The sequence below is a fragment of the Vombatus ursinus genome, unplaced genomic scaffold (assembly GCF_900497805.2).
Source record: "Vombatus ursinus unplaced genomic scaffold, bare-nosed wombat genome assembly UNPS02014961.1, whole genome shotgun sequence".
In the NCBI taxonomy this organism is placed as follows: Eukaryota; Metazoa; Chordata; class Mammalia; order Diprotodontia; family Vombatidae; genus Vombatus; species Vombatus ursinus.
The window spans coordinates 2,493,361-2,508,380 of NW_020954739.1; the positions used below are offsets into that span (position 1 = coordinate 2,493,361).

General features: G+C 38.9%; 1 protein-coding gene across 1 annotated transcript; it reads right to left on the reverse strand.

Annotated features, from left to right (window-relative positions):
• Positions 1-8,031: 8,031 nt before the first annotated feature.
• LOC114030550 (olfactory receptor 1361-like) lies at positions 8,032-8,979 on the reverse strand. The gene has a single exon (XM_027845400.1). It carries the CDS (start codon positions 8,977-8,979, stop codon positions 8,032-8,034), a length of 948 nt encoding a protein of 315 aa, XP_027701201.1.
• Positions 8,980-15,020: the final 6,041 nt, after the last annotated feature.

Below are 15,020 nucleotides of genomic sequence, written 5' to 3' on the forward strand. Positions count from 1 at the left end.
AGCAACAACAACAGCAACAACAACAGCAACAGCAACAGCAACAACAACAACTACAACAACAGCAACAACAACAGCAGCAGCAACAACAACAGCAACAACAGCAACAACAGCAACAACAGCAGCAGCAACAGCAACAGCAACAACAACAGCAACAACAGCAGCAGCAACAACAACAGCAACAACAACAGCAACAGCAACAGCAACAACAGCAGCAGCAACAACAACAGCAACAACAACAGCAGCAGCAACAACAACAGCAACAACAACAGCAATAGCAACAACAATTACAACAACAACAGCAACAACGCTTATTGGCTGATGGATTGTAGGGAAGGTTGAGGATAGAATTTGACAGGGCTAAGAGGCAGGGAATGAGGAAGAATCAGCAAAGAAGTGAAAAAAGGGAATCTCCTTAATAAAAAAGGTAGGGAAAGAACCTATAAAAAGCAATGAAGGACAATGGAGGAGGAAATTTAGATACTCCTGCAGTTTATTAATTAATTTATTTTTAGTTTTCAACAATCACTTCCAGAAGCTTTTGAATTTTCAATTTTCTCCCCCTCCCTCCCCACCTCCCTCCCCAAGATGGTGTGCAATCTGATATAGGCTATACATATACATTCCTATTAAACATATTTTCACATTAGTGATGTTGTAAGTAAGATTTAGAATGAATAGGAGGAACCACCAGAAAGAGGAAACAAAACAACAACAGAAAAAAAATAGCAAATAGTATGCTTCGATTTGCTTTCAAACTCCATAGTTCTTTCTTTGGATGTCAATAACATTTTCCATCATGTGACCTTTGGAGATGTCTTAGATCCTCGCAGTGCTGAGAAGGGTTAAGTTTATCAATATTAGTCATCATACAATGTGGCTGTGTACAATGTTCTCTTGGTTCTGCTCACTTCACTCAGCATCAGACCATGCAAGTCTTTCCAGTTTTTCTGAAGTCAGCCTGTTCATCATTTCTTATAGCACAATAGTATTCCATCACATTCATATACCACAACTTGCTCAGCCATTCCCCAACTGATTGGCATCCCTTCAATTTCCAATTCTTTGTCACCACAAAAAGAGCTGCTAAAAATATTTTTGTACATGTGGGTCCTTTTCCTATTTTTATGATCTCTTTGGGATATAGCCCTCGAAGTCCAGGCCACCATTCTTGCAGCAGCCACCATCTCCTCTTTTCCCCATCTTAACTCCTTGGTGAGCCAGTATAACGACCCTGTCCTCTTCTCTTGACTCTTGGTCCGCTTATCATATTGTAAATTGTACCCTGCCAAGCCTCAGCCTTGGATCACTCTCACCAACTGCTACCTTTAAGAGAGGAGGTCAGTGTGGAGATGAAATCTTTAAGTGGAGGCAGTCTGATCATTTATGAGAATATGGTAAAGGGGATTTTGTTGTTTAAATGGGAGGATCTTCAAGTTCTGAGATTCTGTGGTGCTGATTCAGTAAAATGTGGCACCCAGAATTGAACACAATACTCCAGTTGTGGTTTAACATGATAGAAGGCTTTCTTTCCCTCCCCTTTGTCTTATCTTGCCTAAGTTCCCATGCATCAGTTTCCCACTTCTTTTCCAACGGAGATCACTTGAACTATGTCCCTTGATTTTACATGCAGATTTTTTCAAGGGATTTCTGGTTCACAGGAAGCCACATTCAATCCTCAGTGACCTGGCCCCAAATCAGAGAGTCAGGTTTCTTCCTTTCTTATGTGGTGAGGGCAGTTGGGGTTCAGTGACTTGCCCAGGGTCACACAACTAGTGAGCGTTATGGGTCTGAAGCCAGATTTGAACCCAGGTCCTCCTGACTCCAGGGCCAGTGCTCTATCCACTGCACCACTTAGCTGCTCCTTTTTTTTAATTTAATTTTATTTTTTTTCAGAATATTTCTAAAACAAACTTAGCTATGGCTCCTGTCTAATGTTTTGCCACATGTGAGCAATATGTTATCTTTTGCAAAGCTATTCAATGTGCAATATTGGTAGCTAGTACAGGACAGTGGTTTCCCCCCACCTCCCACCACAGAAATTTAAAGATACAATGACCTGAGTGCATGAATAGATGAGAAACATAAAACATGTCAAATAGCCCATTACATTCATTCTACTCCCTATAGAAAGTAATGTCAGCTAAGGGGACTGTGGAGCTCATATTTTGTATTCATCTTGGGTCTGCACTGCCCAGGCAGAGGGTGTAGATCTCATGGCCACCCCAGGGTGTGACTTTCTTTAGTCATTCAGTTACAGGATGATATAGCTGCTGGTGATCATTTTCTCTGAGAAGTGTACTTGTCAGAGAAGTCTTCTCCCTCTGGGTAGCTGATACCTGACTCAGAAACTCTATAATTCAAAAAGATAGCTGGGGAGCACAGTGGATAGTGTTGGAGTTAAAATCAAGAAGACCTGAGTCTGAATCATACCTCAGACTCTCACTAACTGTGTGACCCTGGGCAAATCACTTTACCTCTGTCTCTAAAATTGGGAGAATGATTACATCTGCCTGAAAAGTTGTTCTGAGGTTCAAATGAAATAATATATGTAAAGTACTTTGCAAGCCTTGAAGCACTAAATAAGTACTAGTTATTACTATGAGGTAATAGCCAAGGATGGACATGTCCATTTCTCAGGGTCACTAGTTGATCTGTGCTCAGGGAGGGGAATACTATGGTAGAAGATGATATCCAGGAATTGAGATTCACTCCAGTTGAGCACTGTGAAATCCAAGCACCCCTTCCTTGAGATGACAAGGGGCTAGAGATCTATTTCAACCCTGTCCTCTACCTTCCTTCTTGCCTTGTCCTTGGTCTCCTCATAACTTCATTCCCCATGCTCCCCCATTACTTCTTCGTCCCCCTAGCTCAGATTTATAAGAAACAAATCCACCTTTGGCTGTATTCTAAGTTTTTCCTCCTCAAAGGGGAAGTTAAGATGTACTCAATGTACAACATAAACCAAATATTAATCAGATAGTTTTACTCCCATGTGGAATATCTGCAGCATTATGGAATGTATGATTATAAGAGAATCCAGTAACTTGTTACTATTAGAACAATCCATTGGGAGGATACTATTCAAGGCTCACTAGAGTACTTGCAAAGAGTTTCTTTGTTTTATATTTCTTCTTCACTGAGCACAGTGCAATTGACACTAAGTTGACTCTTTTCTTCTTAGCATTTTTTTTCTCTCTGTCTCTCTTTCTGTTTCTCTCTCATTGACTCTTTCCTTTTCAACTTTTTTGCTTCTACTGCTGACGGATCTTCAGTTGCTTATTTGCCCAGGAATCAAGTCAATAAACATTTGTTAAGTATCTACAATGTGTCAGGCACTGTGCTAAGGACCGGGGATACAAATATGGAAAATATAGGCAGTATCTGTTTAAGAAGCCTACAACTTAATGTGAGAAGATGACATATAAACAGAAGCTAAAAGTATGGGGGTGGGAGAGTGGCTAGAAGATATCCAATTTGGGGCATGGTAGGGAAGTCAGAGAAATCTGAAAGTAGTGCATCCTAGTGGGAAATGAAAGGGCAACTTGCCACTTGCCTTTCTACATTTCATTAGATCTTTTGCCAAAGGAAACCCCATCACAGGCATAGGATTCCTTGCGAGGTTATGAGTTCTCGGCTTGTGTACACCTAGGGGGAAATGAAATCTCTCCTGACAGCTCAGAGAATCTTCTTTGCATTTCAAATCTGTCATAAAGAACAGGCCTGCAGGGCAGGGATTGCCCATTTTGGTATATTAAATGAATTCCTGCTCAGTAGCCCATTAAAAGGCTTTTTGTCACCACAAATTACATACCTCTGAGTTATCATGGACATTAGAAAGCAGTGGGTATGTGTGTGTGGACTCTTTTTTCACATATCCCTGGAGGGAACCTACTTAAAACTTCTATGAATTTTACCAGATTGCCTACTGAACATGCTTAATGAGGAGGGGGTGGCATAAGAGGGCTATAGCAGACTTCTATTTTCCTCTGCTGCAAGCTGCAATTGCCTTTGGGCAGGGAGAAGACTGAGAAATTTCTGCTACAATTTGTTGGAAGTTCAGGCAAGCATAAACCTTGGAAAGTGTGCCAAATGAGAAGGAGCAAAGCTATTTTCTTTTTTTTTCTTTTCCAATTTTTTAACATTTTTATTTAAAGTTTTGCATTCTAAATCCTATCTCTTCTTTCCTCTGTCCCGGAGATGGTAAGCAATAGGATAGAGGTTATACATGTGCAATTATGTAAAACATTTCCATATTAGTCATTTTGTACAAGAAGATTCAAATAAAAGAAAAAATGAAAGAAAGTGAAAAATAGCATGCTTCAGTATGTATTCAATCAATATTAGTTCTTTCTCTGGAGGCAGATAATATGCTTCATTATTAGCTCTTCAGGATTGTCTTAGGTCATTGTATTACTGAGAATTAGCTAAGTCATTAATAGTTGTTCATCAAACAATATTGCTGTTACTGTGTACAACGTTCTTCTGGTTCTGTTCTCTTCACTATGTATCAGTTCATGTAAGTCTTTCCAGAGTTTTACTGAGGGGCAGCTAGGTGGCGCAGTGTATAGAGCACTGGCCCTGAAGTCAGGAGGACCTGAGTTCAAATTTGGCCTCAAACCAAACACTTGACACATGCTAGCTGTGTGACCTTGGGCAAGTCACTTAACCCCAATTGCCTAACCCCCCCCAAAAAATGAAAGCAGAGTTTTCCTGAAATCATCTTGCTTGTCATTTCTTATAGCACAATAATATTCCATTGCAATCATATACCACAGCTTGTTTTTGCCATTTCCCAGTTGATGAATATCCCTTCGATTTCCAAATCTTGGCCACCACCAAAAAAACCCCCCAAAAAACTGCTACACATATTTTTGTACAAATAGGTCCTTTCTCGTTTTTTGGATGTCTTTGGGATATAGACCTAGCAGTGGTATTGCTGGATTCAGAGGGTATGCACAGTTTTATAGCCCTTTGGGCATAGTTCCAAATTGCTTCCCAGAATGGTTGGATCAGTCCACAACTCCACCAACAGTTTGTGTCCCAGTTTTACCACATCTCCTCCAACATCCAACATTTTCTTTGCAAAGCTATTTTCAAAGGTCTTCCTCTATAGACCAGGGCTTCTTAAACTTTTTTCCACTCATGATTCCTTTTCTTCTGAGAAATTTTTCTGTGACCCTGGGTACTTAGGTATATAAAATAAGTATACAAATCAAGCATTTATTGATAATAAATTATAAAGACATTTATTTTTAAAACAATTCTTTGGTATACATATAATTTTACCATTTATTAAAGACAAAAGCAAACTTGCATATTAATAAGATGGATGTGCTTATTTATTTTACATAAAGAATTAAATCTTGGCAGAATATTTGATACTGCAGGACTTAAGAACATCTTCAACGTTTTTCAGAGTTGATTGATATTTTGATTTTATAATCATCAGTGCTGTGTTCAGTGAAGTTGCACAATATAACATGGGCAAGCACCGCCAGAAACACCTTGGCTTCATTATGCATTTGATTTTGAATTAACTTTTGGTCCTTGTGCGTTCAGAAACCTTTTACTGTTGCCAAATTTTTCACAACTCCCACATTTACTTATGGTACCTCACATGGGATCATGACCCACAGTTTAAGAAGCACTGCAGAAGAGGAGTTTCTTTGATAAGATTCTGTCCTCCCTGACTCACAATCATCAATCATGTTTGAGACAGTTCCATGCCACTGAGTATCTCAAAGTGGTTTTAATTTGCATTTCTCTAATCAATAATTGAGAGCATTTTTTCATATGATTAAATACAGTTTTAATTTCTTCATCAAAAAACTGTCTGTTAATATCCTTTGATCATTTGTCAATTGGGGAATGACTCATTCTTATAAATTTGACAAAGTTCTCTCTATATGAGGTATGAGACCTTTATCTGAGAAACTATGTATAAAAATCCCCCCCCATTTTCTGCTTTCCTTCTAATTTTCGCTACACTGATTTTATTTGTACAACCTTTTTTAAATTTAACGTAATCAAAGTTATCCATTTTACACCTTACAATGCTCCTTATGTCTTATTTATTCACAAATTGTTCTCCTATCCTTTCATCAAGAATGCTTGAAATTCCTCTATTTTGTTAAATGTTAATTCCACCCCCCCCACCCAAGGATTATACTCAGTTTTGTTGGGTAGGTTATTCTTGGTTGTAATTCTAGCTTCTTTGACTTCTGAAATGTCATATTCCAAGATCTCTGCTCCTTTAAGTTGGTAGTTCATAAATATGTGATGATGACTGTGGCTCTAGGATATTCAAATGATTTCTCTGTGGTTGCTTTTAGTATTTTCTCTTTGACCTAGTTGCTCTGCAATTTGGCTATAATATTCCTGGGAATTTTCATTTTGGATTCTCAGGAGTTGATTGATGGATTCTTTCAATTTTTGTTTTACTCCTTGCTTCTAGGATATTGTGGCAGTTTGACTTTATGATTTCTTGAAATATGATGTTTAAGCTTTTTCTTTTCATCATGGTTTTTGGGCAGTCCAATAATTCTCAAATTATCTAGGCTTAAGAAAGTAATGGAGAAAATATTAATAATGTAGACTAAATTTAAATTTGTTTTGCTTACTTTTTCCCCCGGGAGAGCTGGTTGTTAAACTTTTGCTCGCATACTCTTAGAAACACATATAATACATATTACTTCCCTCATAAAATCATAGGATCATTGTTCCAGAGATCAATAGACCTTGCATGCCATCCTCCCACCCCTCATCTTACTGCTGAGGAAACTGAGGCATAGATCAGTTAAGTGATCTGCCCAAGGCCACATAGATACTAAATATCTCAGGAAGCATTGGAACTCAGGTTATCCTGACTTCAGGTCTAGCATGTTATCCACTGTGCCTCTTAGCATATAAGCTCCTTTTTGTCCATCTCCAATATTGTGGCTGGAATTTTGTAAATGTTTCAGAAATGCTTGTTGACTGATTACATGTGTTGTGGAAATTTCTCCTCCAGTAAGGGTTAGACTAAATGGTCCTTGAAATCAATTCAAATGAAGATAGTCTATCATTCTATGTGGTGAAGGGAATACATGAACCTATTTCATGGAATCATAGGATGCCAGAACTGAAGAGGATCTTGAATCTAGGCTAGCCCTTTCATTTTATTTGCCTTTTTATTTTTTTGTTCTGTTTTCTTTTGCTTTATCTCACCTTCATTTCTGAGCATATATTTCCCTCATCTCTTATCCATTGAGCCATCTCTTGGGCAAAGAAAAAAAGAAAAAGGAAAAAAAGCCTAGCAAAACTCATTATGTCCTATGGTACATATGATATTCTACACCCATATTTTCCCACCTCTGCAAAAAAAAAGATGGTGGTACATTTCTTCAACTCTTCTTTTGTGCCAAACTTCATTGTTATAATTACAGAGCATTCAGTTTCATTATTTCCTTCTTTCCGTTTATATAATTGTAGTTAGTGTGTGTATTGTTCTGCGGGTTCAGCTTAATTTACACCTCATTAGTTCCTCTAAGTCTTCCCAAGCTTATATGAATTTATTGTTGTCTTATTTTATTAGAAAGGCAGTGGGCTGTAGTGGCTAAAGAACTAGCTTCTAAACTAGGAAGATCTGTATTCAAGTCCCTTCTTTGACACATCCTGGCTATGAGACTCTAGGGAACTCCCTTCATCTTTCCATGCTCTGGCCAGCTCTCTCATTCTATAAGCTGCAAGACTTACTGAACTTGTTGAGCTCAATAAAGTGTCCCCAGAGTAGTTGCCTTTTCATTTTCTAAATGAGGAACATGAGACTTAGGAAGATTAATAGATTTGCTTAGCTAGGAAGTGGTAGAACCAGAAGGAGAAGCAAAATGCCTGCTGAAGAATCCTGTGCTTTTTCCATGACATTACATTATCATTGGTGCAGGCAGAAAGATGAGCAATTGACTTCATTCACTGAATGTTTGGAAAGTCTTACTGTGAATCTATCCATTCTTTGGAGTGGTTGTCTGGGATACAGGTGCCTAAACCCATGTTTCATAGCCACAAAGAGAGGCCTGACTTCCTGGTGAGGAGCAACTTTAGGGCTCCCTTCATGTCATTGTTCCTTAGGCTGTAGATAAAAGGGTTCAGCATGGGAGTGACCACCGTGTACATCACAGCTACTGCTGTGTCCTTTTGTGCTGTGTGGTTGGATGTGGGGCTGAAGTACACTCCGATGATTGTCCCATAGAAGAGACAGACCACAGTGAGGTGGGAGCCACAGGTGGAGAAGGCTTTCCTCTTTCCACTGACAGATGGGATCCTCAGCACGGCCACGAAAATGTGAATGTAGGAAATCAGGATGCCAATGAAAGGCATAACAGCTGTCAGTCCTCCCACTGTGTAGATCAGCAAATCATTGATGAAGGTGTCTGAGCAGGCCAGCTTTATCAGGGCACTGAGATCACAGAAGAAGTGATGGATTTCATTGTGGCCACAGAATGAAAGTCTGTTCAGGGACGTAGTGTGTATTAGGGAATTAACACAGGTCCACATCCAGGACACTGCTACTAAAAACACACAGACCTTTGGAGTTATGATCATGCTATAGTGTAGTGGGGCACAGATAGCCACATAGCGGTCATAGGCCATGGAGCCAAGGAGGACACTGTCTGTCCCTATGAGCCAACTGAAGAAGAACGTTTGCGTCAGGCACCTGCTGTAAGGAATCGCTTTGTTCTTAGATATGTGACTTACTAACATCTTGGGGATGGTAGTGGATGTGAAGCAGATGTCAACCAGGGACAAGTTGCTCAGGAAGAAGTACATGGGAGTATGAAGGCGAGCGTCAATTTTAATGGCCAGAATGATGAGCAGGTTCCCTAGCACTGTGATCAGGTACATAAGCATAAAAAAGAAGAACAAGAGCGTCTCCTGCTCTGGCTCATTTGAAAGGCCCAGGAGGATGAACTCAGAGACTTCAGAGTGATTTCCCTGTTCCATGGGTCTGTTGGGAAGTGCATATGGAAAAGAGACAACACATAAATTTTAAAAAGTCCACTCAAAGTTGTTCTGAATGGTTTTACAGGAATAAAATTAGTGAAGACAGAATTGGAAGATAAATGAGATAGTGGGAAAAGAAAATATCACTCTCAACAGCCTGAAATTCAAAATTTACAGGAAATAGAGAAGAGATGTATAGATAAAGGGCCAAACGATGAAAACAAATATTTTTTCTGAGCAAGGGTTGCGAAGTATAAATAACCAAATGAAAACATGCTCCAAATCACCAGGAGTAATAGAAATATAAATTAAAAGAACTCTGAGGTTTTTCTTCCCTTCCTTATAATTGGGAAAGATAATAAAAAATACAAATGATCAGTGCTGGTGGGGTTGTGGTAAGACAGGTATGCTGATGCACAATTGTTAGAGCTGTGAAGTGATATAAATATTTTGTTTTTCAATTTGTAATTGAGCAAGAAAAGTAAAAAACTGTCCATATCCTTTATCCTGGAGGTCCTAATACATGTATATATGTGTATAGTGGGTCAAAGGTGCCAATAAAAGTCCGATAGATAACCAATACCTTTAGTAATAGTGATAGTACCTTTTGTGGCAGCAAATACCTGAAATGAAAGGTAATGCTAATTGAAGTTGAAACAGACACTCTATAAAAATGTATGGAATATTATTATGTAATATAAAATGACAAATATACAGAATCCTGAAAAAAGTCAAATGGTTTGTATGAATTAATATGGAGAGAAAAGAGCAGAACCAAGTAAATAATATCTACAATGACTATGGCACGAATGAAAAGATCACTAAAAAAGAAGTTCAACTTGAGTAATGGAAAAAAAAAAGAAGTTTCCAGAGAAGAGATAATGAAGTAGACTAACCACTTACCTCATCCCAGAGACATCAAATCTATCAACCTGTATTTGTTAAGTGTTTGCCAAGTTACAGGCACTGTGTTAAGTTTTGGGGACAGAAAGAAAGGCAAAAAACCCCCCCAAACCCAACCCAAAACATAGTACCTGACCAAAGGAATTCACATACACACAACTATGTAGAAAAAAAATAAATGGAGGATAAATTAGAGTTATCTCGTAGGGAATGGACTAGGATTTAGGGGGATTAGGACAGACTAAGTGAGATTTCAGCTAAGATTTGAATAAAGTAAGGGAAGAGAGGAGGCAGGGGTTAGGCGGTAGAGCAGGGGTAGCTTAGGGACAGGCAATGAAAAGGCATGGAGTCAGGAGACTGTATTCTCCCTAACAGCTCATGTCCCTGTTCCTAGTCCCCTGTCACTAATGGTGGCAAAGCTGTGAAGAGCATTAAATGCCAAATGGAGGAGCTTAGATTTGATCCAGAGGGTGATGGAGAACTACTGGACCTCATTGGGGGAGCACAGTGGGGATGGTATAAATTAGATAATGGAATATATGTCTAATATCTAAGGACCAGCCTATTTGAGTTTAGAGAGACTCTTCACCCATTTGGACACAGGATGCTGATAAAATTTTTTTTTGACCATATCAACTCTCAAAGACTGTCTCTGAAGTTATGGAGGGATTATAATGTAAGTGGCGGGAGTGTTACACACATGAAATTACAGATCTTTAAAATATTGTGGCTTAATTTAGCATTGGGACTTTTGATCCATCCTATGATGGGGAAAGGTCTAGGCTATGATAGACAAGATAGAAAAACAGACATGCTGGGATATGTAAATCATTTAGTCATTTTTACTCCAATTCAAGAGCGAGTCAAGACATCACCCTGTGATGTCATTGGTCCTCTTTGAAAATGAAGGACGAATAATAACAACAGTAGCTGACACCTCAGACTTACCTGATAAAATGTTGGACGATGTAAGCGAAGCTGCCACGTGAGCAAGTTTATGCTAATATGATGTAAGATGCCTCCTTTTTATTGAGGGTCCAAAATAAATGGGCACTCCCCACTCATTGTAAGGTTCAAAATCAAAGGATCTCTGTGATGCCATCTGAGAACATCTACCCCATCTAGGAATCCCTTTGGGAACGTGTACCACAAATGCAGTCAGTGATGCTATATTGGATGATATGCAATCTAGACCTAGTAGACCTAGACCTAGTAGGTTAAGCGTCTTGCCTAGGGTCACACAGCTAGTAAGTGTCTGAGGTCAGATCTTGACTCTGGAAGATGAGTCCTCCTGATTCCAGTCCTAGAACCCTGGTAGAAATTAAATACAATGAATATTTACATTTTACCCTCTGCCTCTTTTCATATTAACAACGGTATGGTCCCTAAGAATGTCCTTTGCCTTTTAAACAGAACAACTAGAAAGAATGACAAGAAATGATGGACTCTTCCTCATGGAGCCAATATCAAACCTTTGTATCTCCTCTACAAGAGGGGGGTTGTAAACTCACTCTTGCTCACTGTAGAAAGAGCTGGTGGCACAGTGGGTAAAGCATTGGGCCTGTAATCAGGAACAGCTCAGTTCAAATCTGACCTCAGACATTTACTAGCTGTATGATCTCAGGCAGGTCACTTTGCCCCTATTTGCCTCAGTTTCTTCAACTGTAAAATGCAGATAATAATAGCATCTACTTTACAGGGTTGTTGAGAGGATCAAAAGAGATATCTGTAGAAAAGTGCTTAGGACTGTGCTTGGTACATAGTAGGTGATATATAAATGCTTATTCACTTCTCTTTTAGTATTGGCTATCAGACATATGGTTCATGGATTAAAGTTACTTGTTTCACTGGACCAAAAATGGTTTTCTCACCACCTCCTCAGAGATATGAATAGAATTAAAATGTGACATCTCCCTAGTCCTCCCCGCCCTAACTTTAGTCAGAGAACCTTGCTCCATTCTGAATGTTCCTACGGAGGGGCAGTTTGACAAGGAAGTCTCACTTACGTGTAACATATGTACCCAGCTCTGTGTAGTCTTTTATCAGTTGTCTACAAAGATAGGGTGGAGGGCAACCAACAGAGTTTTAGCCCCCTGGCTCAATAATAGTTTTTTAGCTCAAGAGGTGGCAGAACAACTTTTAAATAAATTTATTGTCATTCAGTCTTTTCAGTCGTGTCTGACACTTTGTGGCCTCATTTGGGGTTTTCTTGGCAAAGATACCAGAGTGGTTTGCCATTGAAGGAAATGACAAAGGATCCAGCTCATTTTACAGATGAGGAAACTGAGGCAAACTGGGTTAAGTGTCTTGCCTAGGGTCACACAGCTAGTAAGTGTCTGAGGTCAGATTTTGACTCAGGAAGATGGGTCCTCCTCATTCCGGTCCTAGAGCTTTATGCGCTATGGCAACACTTAGTTGCCCCACTTTTAAATAAAGGCATCATCAGTTTTATAAAGAGTAGCCAGTTGATAAACCAGATCAGGGTAAGATCCATTCTATCACCTCTATCACTTCTCTCACTTTACCCAAGAATTATTTGCCAGGTGTGCACCCTGGAGTTTTATTCTCAGAGTCACCAAATAAAATATTCCAATATGTGCTTTGTCACTATAACCATCATCTGAATTAAGCTATCATCAGAAGGCATGACACTATTTTAAGTAGATCAGTGAAGATGATAAAAGTACCAGATACCATCAATGTGTGGGTGAACCAAAGTGTTCTTGGATTAGAAGAGTCACTTCAACTGGGCCTTGTAATTTTCAACTATAAGAACTTATGTGCCACAGACATTAATGAGACTTGCTTTTTAAAACAAATGTTCCACCTTGTCATCAGGCAGAACTGGCAAAATAGCAGAATATCAAATAGTGTGCCAGCATCTGTCCCTTAAGGGATATGGAGCACACGGTGACACCAGGATTGTGGAAGTTTGGGAGGTTGGGACCCAGATAATGAGTCTATGCTGTCCAGACTAATACCCAGGCCAAGGTCTGGAGGAGAAAATTAATGGGGTGGGACTCAGTTAGGTGAAGCAGGGACATATACAACTAACACATCACAGGAATAAGACAGTATGTGGGCTGAATGTATATGAATGAAAATAAACTCTTTACTATTTATGATGGCAGGGAATAACCATTTTGATTTCTTCTTTAAATAGAGAAAGTAGTACCTGTTAACCTCATGGATATTGTAGTTATTGTTTTTACATGTTATTGTTATTATTAGAAAACTGATATTGACTAATGACATATTAATACATATATTTTTATATTTTGTTCACTTTTTAATTTTATTTAAACAGAATGTGAATTTATGAGTAGAATGATTATAATATAGAGACTGTAATATATTTAAAAATGTTACTTGAATAAAGTATCTACCAAGTCACACACCAGAGAGAGTAGTAAATATGAGACAAGAGGAATAAGAACAGCAGAGAGGGCCAGTAATTCATAGGAGAGAATAGCCAAGAAGGGATCCGGTAGTTAAATCTCTGGCCTCAGGAAATTACATAAAGTCTGGTTAATAAACAAGTTGAACTGGAGATCCTTATGCTAGGATGCAAATCTGAAATCAGAAGTATCACTGAAACTTGGTTAGAGGAGACTCATGGCTGAAATACAGCTTTGAAAAGAAATGCCTTACTCGAGAGAATACACAAAGGAGTGGTGGTGTAACCCAACATGTTCAGACAATATACTTGTGTGATGAAATTGAAGAGCGTTTGGATAAGTTGTTGACTTGTTGTGACAGGATCTCATAGCTACAAGGAAACTCAGAGGTCATATAGAATGAGCCTCATTTGAGCAGAAACTCCCTCTGTGATCTTCTCAGAAGTGATCATGATACCTCCACTTAAAGGCCACCAGAGGTGAGGAACTCACCATATGCTAAGGAAGCAACTACACTGTACTTTCATCTAGCTCACACATCTCCTTGGTGTTAAGTATTAATAGCATGAGAGATTTTTTTTACAAATGTTTTGCTAAAATCTGGGTGCATTATGTCTACAGCTGTTGCTGCTAGGTGGTGTAGTGGAGAGAGTGCTGGGTTCAGAGTCCAGAATATCTGAGTTCAAATTTGTCTCAGAGACTTAGTAGTTGTGTGATTTTGAGTAAGTTACCTGAACCCTGTTTGCCTCAGTTTCCTCATTTGTAAGTGGTGATAATAATAGCACCTACCTCCCAGAGCTCTTGTGAGGATTAAATGAGAAAATAATTGTGAAGTGCTTAGCATAGTACTTGGCACATGGTAAGCACTACCTGTTGTTAATGTATGTTATTGATGTAAATGCTACCTAATACTGTTATTATCTACAGACTTACTACTTCTAGAAAAAATTAAATGGGTTTAGTTTGATACAAGCTGTTTCCTTTCCTAAATTATCATAAATCATCTCTTTAACTATGCCTTCAAGACTTTGTCCAGGAATCAAAGTCAAGGTCAACATCATATAGTATTTGGAGTCTCCCCTTTTCCTTCATTTGACAAGCAAGAGAGTATTTTTCTTTATCAAGTCCTGTGGAAATTTTCTCTTTTTCCATGATCTATCAAAGATCACTGTCAGTAGCTCAGCAGTCACATCATCTAGGACTTTCAGGACCCAGGGATATAAATTCATCCAAGGCCTCGTCATGTAAATTCATGATGTAATTAATTCAGGATGTAAATTCATCCTGGTCACTGGAATTCATTGCAGGAAGTTGAGTGCTCCCTTACCATCCTCTCACTTACGTTGTCTTTCAACTGCACATTAAAGATGTTTGTTCGAGCCTTTTGAACTACTCTTTGTCTAAAGATCATTCAACTTGGCAGAGAAAACAAAAACAAAATAATAATTCATGAATCTTTCCTTTGCTGGAATGTCTGGAATGATGTCTTTCCTCATTTCTGCATCCTGGTTTCCTGGCTTCCTTTATGCCTTAACTGAAATCCCTTCTACTACAGGAAGCCTTTCCCAGCCCTTCTTAATTCTAGTGCTTTCCCCCGCTTATTTCTAATTTATCTTGTATATATTTTGTTTGTCCATAGTTGCTTGCATGTTATCTCTCCCATTAGATTGTAAGCTCCTTGAGGGCAGGGACTATCATTTTGCTTCTTTTTGCAAATATCATCAGTGCTTAACACAGTGT